The sequence below is a fragment of the Pseudopodoces humilis genome, chromosome 3 (assembly GCF_049639895.1).
Source record: "Pseudopodoces humilis isolate 2021_Gansu_Grassland_sample_001 chromosome 3, ASM4963989v1, whole genome shotgun sequence".
Lineage (NCBI taxonomy): Eukaryota > Metazoa > Chordata > Aves > Passeriformes > Paridae > Pseudopodoces > Pseudopodoces humilis.
The window spans coordinates 56,086,637-56,099,278 of record NC_142202.1 but is presented as its reverse complement, the minus strand read 5'-3'; the positions used below and the strand labels follow the sequence as shown (position 1 = coordinate 56,099,278).

Here is a 12,642-nt window from a genome sequence, read left to right as displayed (position 1 = left end):
AATGGCCAGATGTTCCAAACAGACTGGACCATGAGGGCACCTCCTTTCAGGGGAGAAGGAGTAATCAGAAGGATTCAAGCTGAACCATGCCACCTGTTCCTCAGGATCTAGGAGGGGACAGTGATCCATTTTGTTTACGACTATCAATCTACCCTCCTAATTCCCAAACCATTCGCCTTCCATGTGACAGTTCCATACAATCCTTTGCTCAATGGTACATGAGAAGAATTCCTATCCAATCACATTGTCAGCCATCCAGAGTTTCAAAGCTACAGTTCTGAAACTATCCTTGTCTGAACTCATCCATGTATAAAAAAAGTTCAGATGCAACTGCAAAGAAAGTCATGTGGTTGTATACTGGTCAGATATCTTGAAAAGAGAACTGAACAACACACAGTGTTTCAATTCCTAAAGCCAAGACCAACAGTATCCAGGTGCTCTGTACTGATGTGTCACTGCATACATTTAAATTTGATCAGCTCAGTAAACTGCATCTGCAATTTGAATCTTTTTCCACTTGCAGAGGGGCAACCCCCTTGCTTTGTACAAAGGCTAACCTTTATGAGCACACCCAAAAGAAAATAAGTCTACCGAATCTGGCACTAGTCAGCTTTCCAAAGGTCAGGCTCGCTAAAGGTCAAGAAGAAAAAAGCACATGCATCAACTACTCACATCCTTGTTTCCACACACTTATTGCCACAAACCATTGACTTCTGCAGACCTGCCTGGGGAGTCTCTACGTTTCAGAAGCCAACCTAAGACATGTTAAATTGAAACATATTTCTAATGTACTGGGAAGAACACCTCATTCTCAATTAAAACAATGCAGCTCTTTTTAAGGAAGTCACCACATGAGATCTAGAAGCTCTCAAACCTTTTGGATATAGCTGTGTGAGAAAAGTGTGGGAGGGTGCAATTAGAATGAAATTATTATGGAAAGTGCTTAAGAGGTACTGGAAATAAACAAAAGAGTTGTAGAAGGAGCAGATTGAAAAATCCAAGTGCAGAGTGGTATTTTTTTTGCAAGATCTTCAGTGCTACAGGTTCACAATAAGGTTTTTGAAAACTGAAGCCAACGAGAAAGCCAATAGGCTGCTTACTTTTCCAAACCAAACAGTGGTACAAGCAGGTCTGGAAATGATACAGAGATAAAGGAAAGAAGAGGAAAGCATGACAGCATGATGAAGAGCTACTGTGGTCTTTGCCTAGTATAGAATATAGAAGCTTTAAGTAATACAAGTGAGGTTTGCAAATGAGCAACTTTGTAGCATATTACTGGTATCTTTCTGGATTTACAGAAAAAATATTTTGAAATACTTAAAGATGTTTTATACCATATTACAAACAATAGTTATCATCTTTCACCTGGTATTCCAGATGATTTTTCTTAATGGCTGGAAGACTATTAATTTTACAAACCACTATAAGAATTGATTTTGGTTTTAATAATCAAATATTAAAACTGCTAAATTAGAGCTATCTTTGGAACTATCTAAATGAACATTATTGCTGTGAAGAGCTAAATTCAATTAAAACTAGAAGTAACTTTTTAAATATGTAGCTCAGACTACATGTGGATTATGCTACCACTCAGTAACTTTTAACAGGTTTGAGCCAATGTATTTTAAAAAAAAAAAAATAAAAAAAAAATTTGGAAGAATAAAGCTTCATGTCTAAGGCTTTCAACAAGATTTCTTGAAATTTTTGAAATCATATATTAGAATGAAAAGAATTACTTGTTGGATTTATGTTAGAAATCAAAAGCAAGTATATACTGTATGAGTATGTTCAATTTTCTGCTTTGAAAATCTTTGAAGATAAAGTTATACATCTAAACAGAAAACTAAATGCTTAGATTTTATTAAAATACATGGATTTAAGAATTTTTAATTATTGTCCAGTTACTTACATAAAACATACACCAGTATCTAAGATCACCCTGATCAGCATAAGTCATCCTTCCTGCCCAATAATAATTTTTTGAATCTATATCATGCCAGACTATTTTTTTCACTGGCTTATTTTTATTTTAAAAGTGCATTCCACTAATTTACAACAGTTTGAACTAAAAAAAAAATTATACTGTTTTTTCATGTAACATGAAATGGTCATTCCTGACCTGGTATCAGTTTGCCATCTTACAAACTATGAGAACTCTAAGTGTTAAGAGATGTATAGCTGCTACATTTGGATTAGGTGCAAATTCAGCACCTATTAAATGTAGGATTATTCAAGCCAATCCATGTTTTTCTTGAAGGTTTACAAACTTAAATCTTAATGCTTTGGTTTACATTACTAAACATTACCAAAAAAAAAAGAAAAAATAAATATAGAACTATCTTTATTACTGCAGGTCCCCAAAATCAATTGTCTAAAAGATTTCTGAAATGCCAGGGAAATCAATTAATTAATCAACCATCAAATATGACAACACATATTAATAATACTGCTCTTTGAAGGTAATGAGTACTGAAATCTATCATCTAGAAAAATCAGTGGAAGTGTCTTTATAGGTAGTCCATGATTACTCACTTAGGTGCTAAGAGCTGTACTTGCCTTTGAGTGAATCATGCAACATTCCTATCTGTGAGCAATACTGCTGCCCTATATTCATGTCAAAGATGCCTCTAGCCATGCTGCCACAGCTGAGACTTTCTCCATTGTGTATATATGCATTTGCCTCTAGATGCTATACAAGCAAACACTGGAACTCCTATGATGAATGAAGACAGGACGCCGCAGTCAGAGCAAAACGTAAGCAAATGCAAAAAAAATATCCAGTGTTTCCCAATTTACGAAAGAGCCATATGCATATGTTGCTAGTGCATACCTTTTTGGAATGTTCAGGCTGATTCAGCATTTTCTCAGCATCTTCAAGCCAAGCTTGCAGACTTGCCACAGTGCTGCTGTATCTGTCCCAATTAGCAATTACTTCTTCCAGCATGCTTCTTACACTTCTCACCTCTACTGAGAGGTTCCTCCACTGAGCTGTGGTATCACTCATGAATTTCATCACATTCTCAACTTCTTCCACTGAGACACAGGAAAGATATTGATTATTTTGTTTCATTACCATTTCAGTAAAGATTAACTATATATCATGCTTATTCACTCACATCAGGGAATTATATTTTACTGCAACTTCTATTTCAGTAGGCTTTTATATACGAATGTTCAGTTCACAGCCCCATTTTAGCACAAGATCATGACTGAGAAATTAAACGTGAGAATTAAAGACTTAGGAAAGTACATAAAATGAATACTAAATTAAAACAGTCACACTGCATATTGTGTGTGGTGCTCATTTCAAATCTGCAATAAAAGAAATCAAGAGACTGGCTTGACTTAAAAAGAGCAGAAAATGAGAGTTGCATAATATAAAACCACATATTATGTCTACATTAAAAAGTATGGAACAAAATTCTGATCTTCCTGCCATTGACTTTGAAACCAAACTGCTGCTAATTTTTGCCATTTAACTTTTAGCGTTTTCCACATGGCAAGAAAGGAACAAATGTGTCTTCATTCCAGAGGAAAACAAACAGAGAGAAGAAAAAAGGCCAAGCAAATGCTGAAACTTCATAAAATATGCAGAATATACTTGTTTTAAAGAGTTTCCAGCTAATTTGAACTGCTGTTGCTGAATTCATATATACTAGTACTTGTTCTTTAGAAAATTTGTTACTGGATTTTATTAATAGCATTGCATACATCTGTGACTTTTGTTCTTTGTAAGAATACCTTGAAAAAATGTTTACTTTTGTAAAATTTGTGTGTCACAATCAATTTAAATTTCCCAACAAACAAAGGTATCCATTTTCTCTCCCCCTTAGCAGCAGTTAAAACAATCCTCCACAGACATTATTGTGCTACAGATTAAAGTGATCTCATGTCTGTAATTATCTAGGTCAAATATTGCCCTCGAATTCTCACTGAACTCAGCAGTATTGAAGAATGACAGGAGGCAGCTGTTGAATCAGCTACACATTTTTTTCTTGTGTATATCCATACTGCAACTACCATTTGAGCTCCTCTTGCAGGCTTTCAAAGCTAATGAAGAACCTCCATAAAGCAAGGGATGATTTTGCTGCTACAATACTGGGACCAACTCCCAGTTGTCTTTTTCTTTTAAATTAAGCCAAGCCAGGGAGCATTTCCAGGCACTAGAACATGATTTTCCTTACTCCTACTTTGGTTTCTGTCACAATTTTTTATCCCAAATTAGCAACACTGAAAAAATCCAAGAGTGAGTACAGACAATGGGCTTTTCCCGGGAGGAAGTCTGAATATGACCACCCTCATCTGGAGATTCAGGAGCAGCAGGCTGCTCTGGACCAGATGCCTAGGTGCTAGTGAGAAAAGAAACAGGCATTTACCTGAGCCATTTGCTTTGGCATACATTTCAGCTGCTCTTTTCAAGATCTGGTAGGTAACTTCATACTGCTCAAAGAACTTACTATTTTCAATAACAGACTGAAAGGAAAAAAGAAAATTGTAACAGATAAAATAAAGATGGGTATTAGGATTAGCAATAATTTGTATGAAACTACATCAGGATTCTGATGACATAATTTAGCTTCATTATTCCTCCATTCATCTTTTCATCATTATAAAATAATATTTTTATTATCACAATTATTAAATAGCATGCAATTTTCACCTTTTCAATTCAATGGTACAGCAGAGTATATCATTACAAATACTGATTTATTTACTTTCTACATGGAAAGGTTATTTGAAGTTTTCTTATTTGCTGTCTTGCGGGACATCACTAGGATATGATATTTAGAATGTGCAGAAACTGAGTAAGTAACAAGTTATTTAATGAAAACGGTTTTACATTCAAATCTAAGTAGAATAATTTTAATAAAAGGGAAAATTTCCTTCATATATGTCACCACAAAAATCAAATCCAATTGTTCCCGTACTAAGCCTTTGCAGAAAGACAGGTTACACTTTAAAGATAAAAGACATTTACTTTATTCTTCAATTTTTCTTTGCCTCCTTCACAGCTAGTAAAAAGTAAGATCATGGAAACACTGCACAAAGAGATGCTGTTTTTCCTAAGTGTGACACAGTGCTGTTCCTTTGTGAGTGATGGTTTAGCTCTGTGATGTGTTATGGTGCGATGAATAAATTATCTGGAAATATTTTGGTAAAAAAAGTTATGCCTCTGACATTTACGCTTCTTCATCCCTTATGGCAAATGAAAATGACCTTTTTTTACATGTCTTTCAGAAATGTTATTTTCTTTAAGTGCAATACAGAATTATAGCTCTACATTATGCAACCACATTATACCTTGCATTACCAGTGTTAAAACAGAAAGAGAAGGCTAGAGTTTGGAATGGTTCTGTAATTTATGCTACATCTCATCCCTCCTCAGCTGCAGATTACAAAATTAAGGAATGCACACCCCACATATGGCTATGCAAGCTTTGGAATGGCAGAATAGACAAAGTCAAACAAGTGTGATTTTGATTAAACCAAGCTTCAAATGAAGTCCAAGTTCAATGGATTTTGAACAGGAGAATCAGATCTTCTGTGTTCATCAATCCATATTATATAATATTTAAAAAGCACTTAAAAATAATTCTGCCAGTATATACCTACAACCCTTCTATTTAAAACCTTTGACAGTTGCTATGTCAGGTTACAACAGTTACCTAGTATGTAATTTAGAACTGTGTTTATAACCAAGGAAACTAGAAGTCAAGAACTATCAGAATTTTTCTCTGTTCTCCTGTTAAAACAAAGTCTGCCATGTATGAAGGTCTACAGGCTTTATCATGAATTATGTGATGGACTCATGACTTCCAGTTTAGCCAAACCCATGTAGACATTTTAACCTGACCCAAAACCTCACATTAAAGAGCAAAACAGATTTATGTAACAGTGATATTGAGAGCTATCTGAAATATTTTCAAAAATTAAATAAAGACATTTTACTGATTGATATTTTCTACCATCTGAAAAGATTTCTGAAAGAAAATAAACAGTTCTCCCAAACCAGTATAGCATATGATGCTAAAAATGTGCTAACACAGCAGAGCTAAAACACAGTTCCATGGGTTAAAATCCATGGATAACTGTACCTAGCATCTCCATTACAGTGGAATTTGGTACAGGACATTATTCAGGTTGATGGTGTACAATCTGTGCTGACCTTTACTTGTGCTGTATGAAAGATGGGTGAAAAGATTATAAGATTAAATATAAAACCACTTTTATTTTTAAGCTACAGTACATAAATATTTTCCAGGCATATGTTCTATCCAGATCTTAATTACGCATGTTCCTAGAATGCTGACATTCCCCAGTCTGTTTTGGCAGACAAACAGAATTACATTTTTATCTTCTGCTAATATAGTCACTTTGACTATAAGGTACTGACTACAGCTTTCCTACGTAAGACTCTTAATATACTGAAAGAGTAACACTTGTCCCTCAGCCCTAGAAAACTGGGCCCAGGTAAACCAAAGCAAATCTATTCTCTTTCCATCACACCTTGAAGGAGCCAGAATTCAAGACCATCAAGAATGAAAATGAGATCTATTTATTTTCCTGTCTTGATTTCCTCATGTTGATGTTATACAGTTTAAAAAATAATGCAAGGAAGCATGTTCCTTCCCTAAAGACCACCTCAGCATCAGTGGTCTGAATTACAAGAATAATTGAGGCACTTGCAAATTAATATACAAGTTAACAACTTCATGTTCATTTTAAAGGAAAAAAGAAAAAGTCACCAAAAAAACCCCTGAAAATTCAAGTTAACAACTTTTTATTATTTCCAATGTCAACTTTCAGTAGTTTTTTTTCAGTCAGAGAGTAAAAAAAAATGGACTGCATTCCTAGTTATTTCACATCACTCCAGCAACCTAAGTAAATTCAAGTAATTATCTGAATTTTGGAAAGCTTCTCTACAAAAGAACAGTAACTGACTCCCACATTTTTGGGTGTCCCTAACTGCTGAAGTTTAAATACAGAAATTCTCACTTTGAAGGGTGAGAATTTCACCCAAATCTCACTGAGTTTGGAATTTTCTTTTCAAAGAAGTGGAGACAATCAGTAGTTTTCTCTGCTTATTGACCTGGCTCTGAATGGTTCTGTAACTGTATTAGTCCTTTTTAGACTAAATTTCTGAATGCAATTTTCCCCATATGGATTAGACAGAAGGGAAGAACTAATTAGACCAGCCCTGCTTTTGAAAGAATCCTTCATGCCCTAATGTAGAAGTGCAGCAGTACTATCATTCTACCTACACTTGGCACTGCACATGTGAATTCAAAAAGATACAGCAGCATAACACTGAAAAGGAATTTATCAATGAACACTTGTAAGTCAATAGTTTCTGTTCCTTAACATATGGCTGATGCAGAGCTGGAGCAAACTGTTTCCAGGATAGAAATAAGAAGGGTTTAATATACTAACGCTGAGTAGGAAAAGAAAAATCATTCCTTAAAATAAGAAAATTACTCTGCTATAGGTATAATATACAAGTATATGGAGGTAAAATAACGTCCTTTTTTCTTAATCTTTTGGAAGACAGTAAAAAATACTGTGTGGGAATACATGCCAAAAACCTCCTCTGTCTTTAACTCTTCAACTGTATCTAGTCACTATAAAGTGCTTCTATCCAGGTGTAAAAGAAGATGAAATTAACTTCTTTAGAATTGCAATACAAAGTATAGGATTTGGAACCTTCAGACAGCAGCTGGAATATTATTTTTCTTTTTTAAAAAAATGATGCAAAGAGAGTAATTTTTACTTTTAGCCTTTTGTCTAAAGTTCCTCCACGGGGAAGACAGATTCGCCTCTGAAAATATATTCCACAGGAATGCAGTCATAAAGTTGATGACTGACAAATCTGATACCTGTTTCTGCTTTTATACAATTCTAGCAAACTTAAATATGAATGTTTCAAAGATAGTTATAAAAAGAAGACAACCCCAACTTACAATATAATTTTGAAGAAGCAGTTCCACGGACTCTCGCCTTCCGTATTTGATAATCCATGATTTTAACTTTGATTCTGCAAAGACTAAGAGTGACAGTAGACGGTACTTCAGTTCCAGAAACTCCATCTTCAACAGATGGAGCTCAGATGAAGAGACAACAAAATTAAACCTATAAAATGAATCACAGTATTGTAAAATACAGCAATATTCATTTTTACAGGAGAGACTGAAAGCTTTAGTTACAGATTGGATATTTTCCTAATCTTTCACCTCACTCAGAGTCTGCAAACATTTAATTATGTGTGATGATATTCTAATGATTGCTCCTGAACAACAAATTAATTACATTTCTTTTTAATCATAGAAAACATCAGTTCACTTCTGTTACTAAGTTTTGCAGAATAATTTTTCTTTTTTTTTTAAATGCATTCTGGCTGTTATATAACATTTCTTCCAAGGAAAAGCAGTAACAGGATCAATATTAAAAAAAGTATTCCCATCCAAAACCTATTGTTTATTTTGATTCTTGTCAATCTTAAAGGCATCAGGTTTTTCAGTATATTTTTATGTATATTCTAGGAGGTTTTTCCATTCATCTCAGTTTGTCACTGAGAAATGTAACTAGAGAGTGATCTCTACATGAACAGATAAAAAAGCAAATAGGCTCCCCTTCATGCACAGAAGCTTTTTATTTCAGATTGAAAGCCTTACCTGTCTGCCATATCCTCTAACTGGTCATGTGGAACAGGCACGCCATTAACAGACCTGGTCCTGTGGATCTCATGGAACGCCTTTTTGTGACCATCTATGTTTTTCAGCAGATCCTGATTGGATTTTAAGAAAGAGAGAGATATTGAGAGAGTGAGGGGAGGGAGGGGAGGGAGAGAAAAGGCTCACAGTAGGCTATCTAACTAATAAGCACAATTTTAAGCCGGCTCTGATGACTCAGTGTAGTTAACTATTTGATCATGCTCTCACACTTCCATGCAAGGTAATGCACACCACAAAAGCATTTACATCAACTTAAACATTTACACAGGGAACCCCCCTTATGTGAAGCTCTGTTACAGCTATGCCGAACAATTATGGAAGATTTTAAAACAGGATACACTGCAAAAGGTTTAACAGAACAAGAACCCCTAAATTAAATTGAATAATCTCTGAAATGCAGTCTGCCAATAAGCTAACATTCCAAAAGCATAATCCTACTAAATTTACTCTTTAAATCTTTATAACAGATACTAACCTTTGCTAAGTATAGACTGAAATTTTAAGCAACTAATCTACTCTGCTATATATAGGCAGAAAATCTATAGCTCCTGCTCTAAGTACATATTCCATATTTAGCAAACTTTTCACTGTCTCACCATCAAAAGACCTCAGGATCGCTGTCTCAGTACTGCACGAACGGCTGCGGAATGTGGTACCCGACCTGTATTCCTGCGATCTGAACTGTACCAGCCAAACCCCTACAGCAGAGCACACTTCAACTGTAACTAAGCAACACGGCTTCAAACGGCTTCCTGGAGATTACATATTAAAATGAATGACTGGCAGCAGTCTTTGAAGAGATACTGTTAGCAGTAACACGTCAAGTCCCCAGAGGGCGGCTGAGAAGGCACAGGATGGTGGGGTTTTTTACTGCAGACAGACAGCTGCTAGCACAAGGTGTTCAGAAGCCTGCTAGCAGAGAAGATGGTACAAAGGTTGCCCCTCTCCCACCTCGGGGAACAAAATGCAAGTTTCTGTACAGATCCATATGTATGTACATATTCCATACAGATACATACGCATTTATTCCTACGTGCCAAGGAAGGGCTTCCCCCCAGCCAAAACCCGGTGTTTGCACAGAAGGAATCAGAGATAATTCCCTGGCTCAGTTCCCCAAATGGCTTCACTATCCCCATCAACCCACATGGGTTTTCATTGTTTTCTGCTTCAGACAACACCTTGCTGTGAAGAGAAATGAGTTAGGCTTTTTTAGATGCAGGTGATGTACTGATTTCACCATGATGAAAACTCCCGTGACTGACATAGTCTCACATAAAGGAAAGATTTGGAACCAGTATCTCAGCTGCATTTGAGACCTTGACATACAAAAAAGGATGCTCCTAAGATGCACTGGTGAGCCAAAACTAATCACAGTAGTTTCATCCAACATCAACAGGAAGCTCACAAAAACTTATATACACTATTCTCATAAAATTAAACCCTGCTCTGGGAAATGACCCTCAACACGCACAGACATTGCCCTTGATTCCTGGATCTTGGTATAGCAATAGCAACTAAAATAAACATAGGTGCTTGCTTGATTGTATGAGGTTTGTCCAAATAAGCTGGTACATTTTGTACTAAATTCAAAATGGCCATAAGCTATAAAGTTCACTAAAATAACCCATTGTCAGATGAGACAAAGATAAAAAGGAAGAAATGATGTCATCTGAACAAATCCATAACAAACAAAGAAACAACCAAACAAACCAGAAGGCAACAAGGAAACAAGGACTGAAAAAAATACACTAATGCATTTCTGGTAGTATCCAGTAGCACATTAGGATTCATCAATTCAAATCTGAGCAACAAAACAAACTCCAGGAACAGATATAATTACATATGCTTTCTTAGAGCTTTTTCCATCCCACTCCCATGGGAAAACTCCCCTGGCACAGATTAACTTAAATCAAAGTTTATTTGTTGGCATGGAAATCCCTCACCACAGCATTTCTGATGCAAATAAAACAGTTTAGGGCACACTCTTTTGTACTTCTTATGAATGTATCAAAAGGAGGTCTACAGTGTTCACATTCTAAGAACAAAAGAGTGTTTGACTTGTTAATTTTTTTTTAAAAAACAAATGTCAGATCCTATGAATTCTGAAACATTTGATGTTACCAAGAAAGTTAATGAAATTTAGCATTACAAGAGACAAGACCCTGAAAAAATCCTATCTTCCACACAGATTTTAACACTGTTTTTTTTTAAAATCTACTTAGTTACAACTAAAGCTAGAAGAGCTACAATTGTTCTAATAAAAAAGTAATCAGATGACATGAAACTTCTCAGCTGTTCATTATATAACATTGCTTTTTGATGAAAAACCATTACCCATACCCTAAACACAAAAAAAGAAAAAAAAAAAAGAAAAAAAACCCAATAGAGCCTCAAGTACTGCCTTTCTCTACACCATCTCTTCCCTTTCATTTACTGGTTCAGTTTCTTTTATCATCTCACCAGCATATTTTTCCATCAATACATTTTTTCTCACACATATTATGCAAATCCACTGAAAAAAACCCTCACTGTTTTGGTTTCAAATGAGACCTTGGACCCAGCAAAGAATAATGGTACAATTATTTAAATTCATCTGGCAAAGTTTCCTATTCACCACAGCATGCTATCTGCCATCACAGATGACTGTCATGCTATCTGTCATCACAACACTATCAAAATTCACTTAATTCTTATTGTCTCTCCCCCCATGAGTGTCACCTGCACTTTAAGCACAGTTAGTGCATTTATTCCCTTTTTCCTGTTTCACCCAATTAGTTAATACTGGTTAAACAACACACACAATATTATGAGCTCCCTACAGAATTTTACCATAGAAATTAAAATATTAATGCCTGATATACTTCAGACAGAAGAAGCAAAAACCATTTGGGAGCAATTCCAGATATTGGCTGTAAGATACACAGAGCACAGTTCAAGTCACCATGACAAGACACCAACCTTTGCCACCAACAGAACCCACAGAGAGTAGAAGTAATTATCTTTGTAGAGAATGGAATTTTTTAAATGGAATTTAAAGCTGTGAAAACAATGGAGGATAACACACAGAATGAATGCATCTCCATCTACCTTATGTTGTTCAAGCTTCCTGTGTATTGTGTTTGCTGTTTCCTCATGAGCTTGCTGAACAGTTACTTCTTCCCTCAGAGCAGTCTCTGCCCTGTAGAGCCAAGCACCTATGGTACCCAGAGGTGCAGGAAGGGATTTATCAAGGTGTATGTGCCAATCAAGCATCTAGGAAATAAAAGTAAAAGGACTGAAATTCCTCCCTTGCTAAGCTAAGTAATACAAACAAGTACACTGATAAAAATCAGACTTTCTGCTGTAAAAATCAAACCCCCACGTAACAAAGTATAATTGAAACATAAATCTACATGTCATTCCACGTGAGTTTGGAAATTACAGCATTCTCACATGCAACAAAATCTCTATAAGAATTTGTTAATTTATGTATTTTCCTTTCTGAATGGTAATTGAGTTACAGAATGATCACAAATAAACTGGAACAACTGAGAAGCAAAATATCTGAAATTTCATCAGTTAATAGGCACAGTAAGGGATACAAGACCTTCTTCTTCCAATCTTATTTAATTCATGCTCCTGCATAAAATCTTTATATCTCTATTTTGAACATACTTTTTATATGTAAGGTTCACATGAGTCTCAAGAGACTGTGGAGGGAGGAATATAGCAGTAAAACACTGTGTCTTATTGGCAATGCAAGTTATGGGAGTGAAAACATCACAAAAAAAAAGAGAAAACTCCAGAATAATTTTAAACAGATCCTTTGTTAAATACATGAGATAAAAACATATGCATTATGGAGATACACTACTAATAATGTTTTAATTTTTAATTAAAATTGGGTCATACAGTACAATTTGCTTGGGATTTT

The 12,642-nt window shown here is 35.4% G+C and overlaps 1 protein-coding gene across 15 annotated transcripts in view; it reads right to left on the bottom strand.

The window, feature by feature from the left end:
- SYNE1 (spectrin repeat containing nuclear envelope protein 1) overlaps window positions 1–12,642 on the bottom strand; it is a 290,444-nt gene that overhangs the window by 201,303 nt on the left and 76,499 nt on the right. For all 15 annotated transcript variants that reach the window (XM_088052487.1, XM_088052496.1, XM_088052500.1 and 12 more), the window contains exons 12-16: window positions 11,817–11,981; window positions 8,670–8,782; window positions 7,959–8,127; window positions 4,377–4,473; window positions 2,831–3,033 (exon numbers count right to left, since the gene is read on the bottom strand). In XM_088052487.1, coding sequence (XP_087908613.1) covers window positions 2,831–3,033; window positions 4,377–4,473; window positions 7,959–8,127; window positions 8,670–8,782; window positions 11,817–11,981 — 747 coding nt within the window. The remainder of the gene's footprint in view (window positions 1–2,830; window positions 3,034–4,376; window positions 4,474–7,958; window positions 8,128–8,669; window positions 8,783–11,816; window positions 11,982–12,642) is intronic.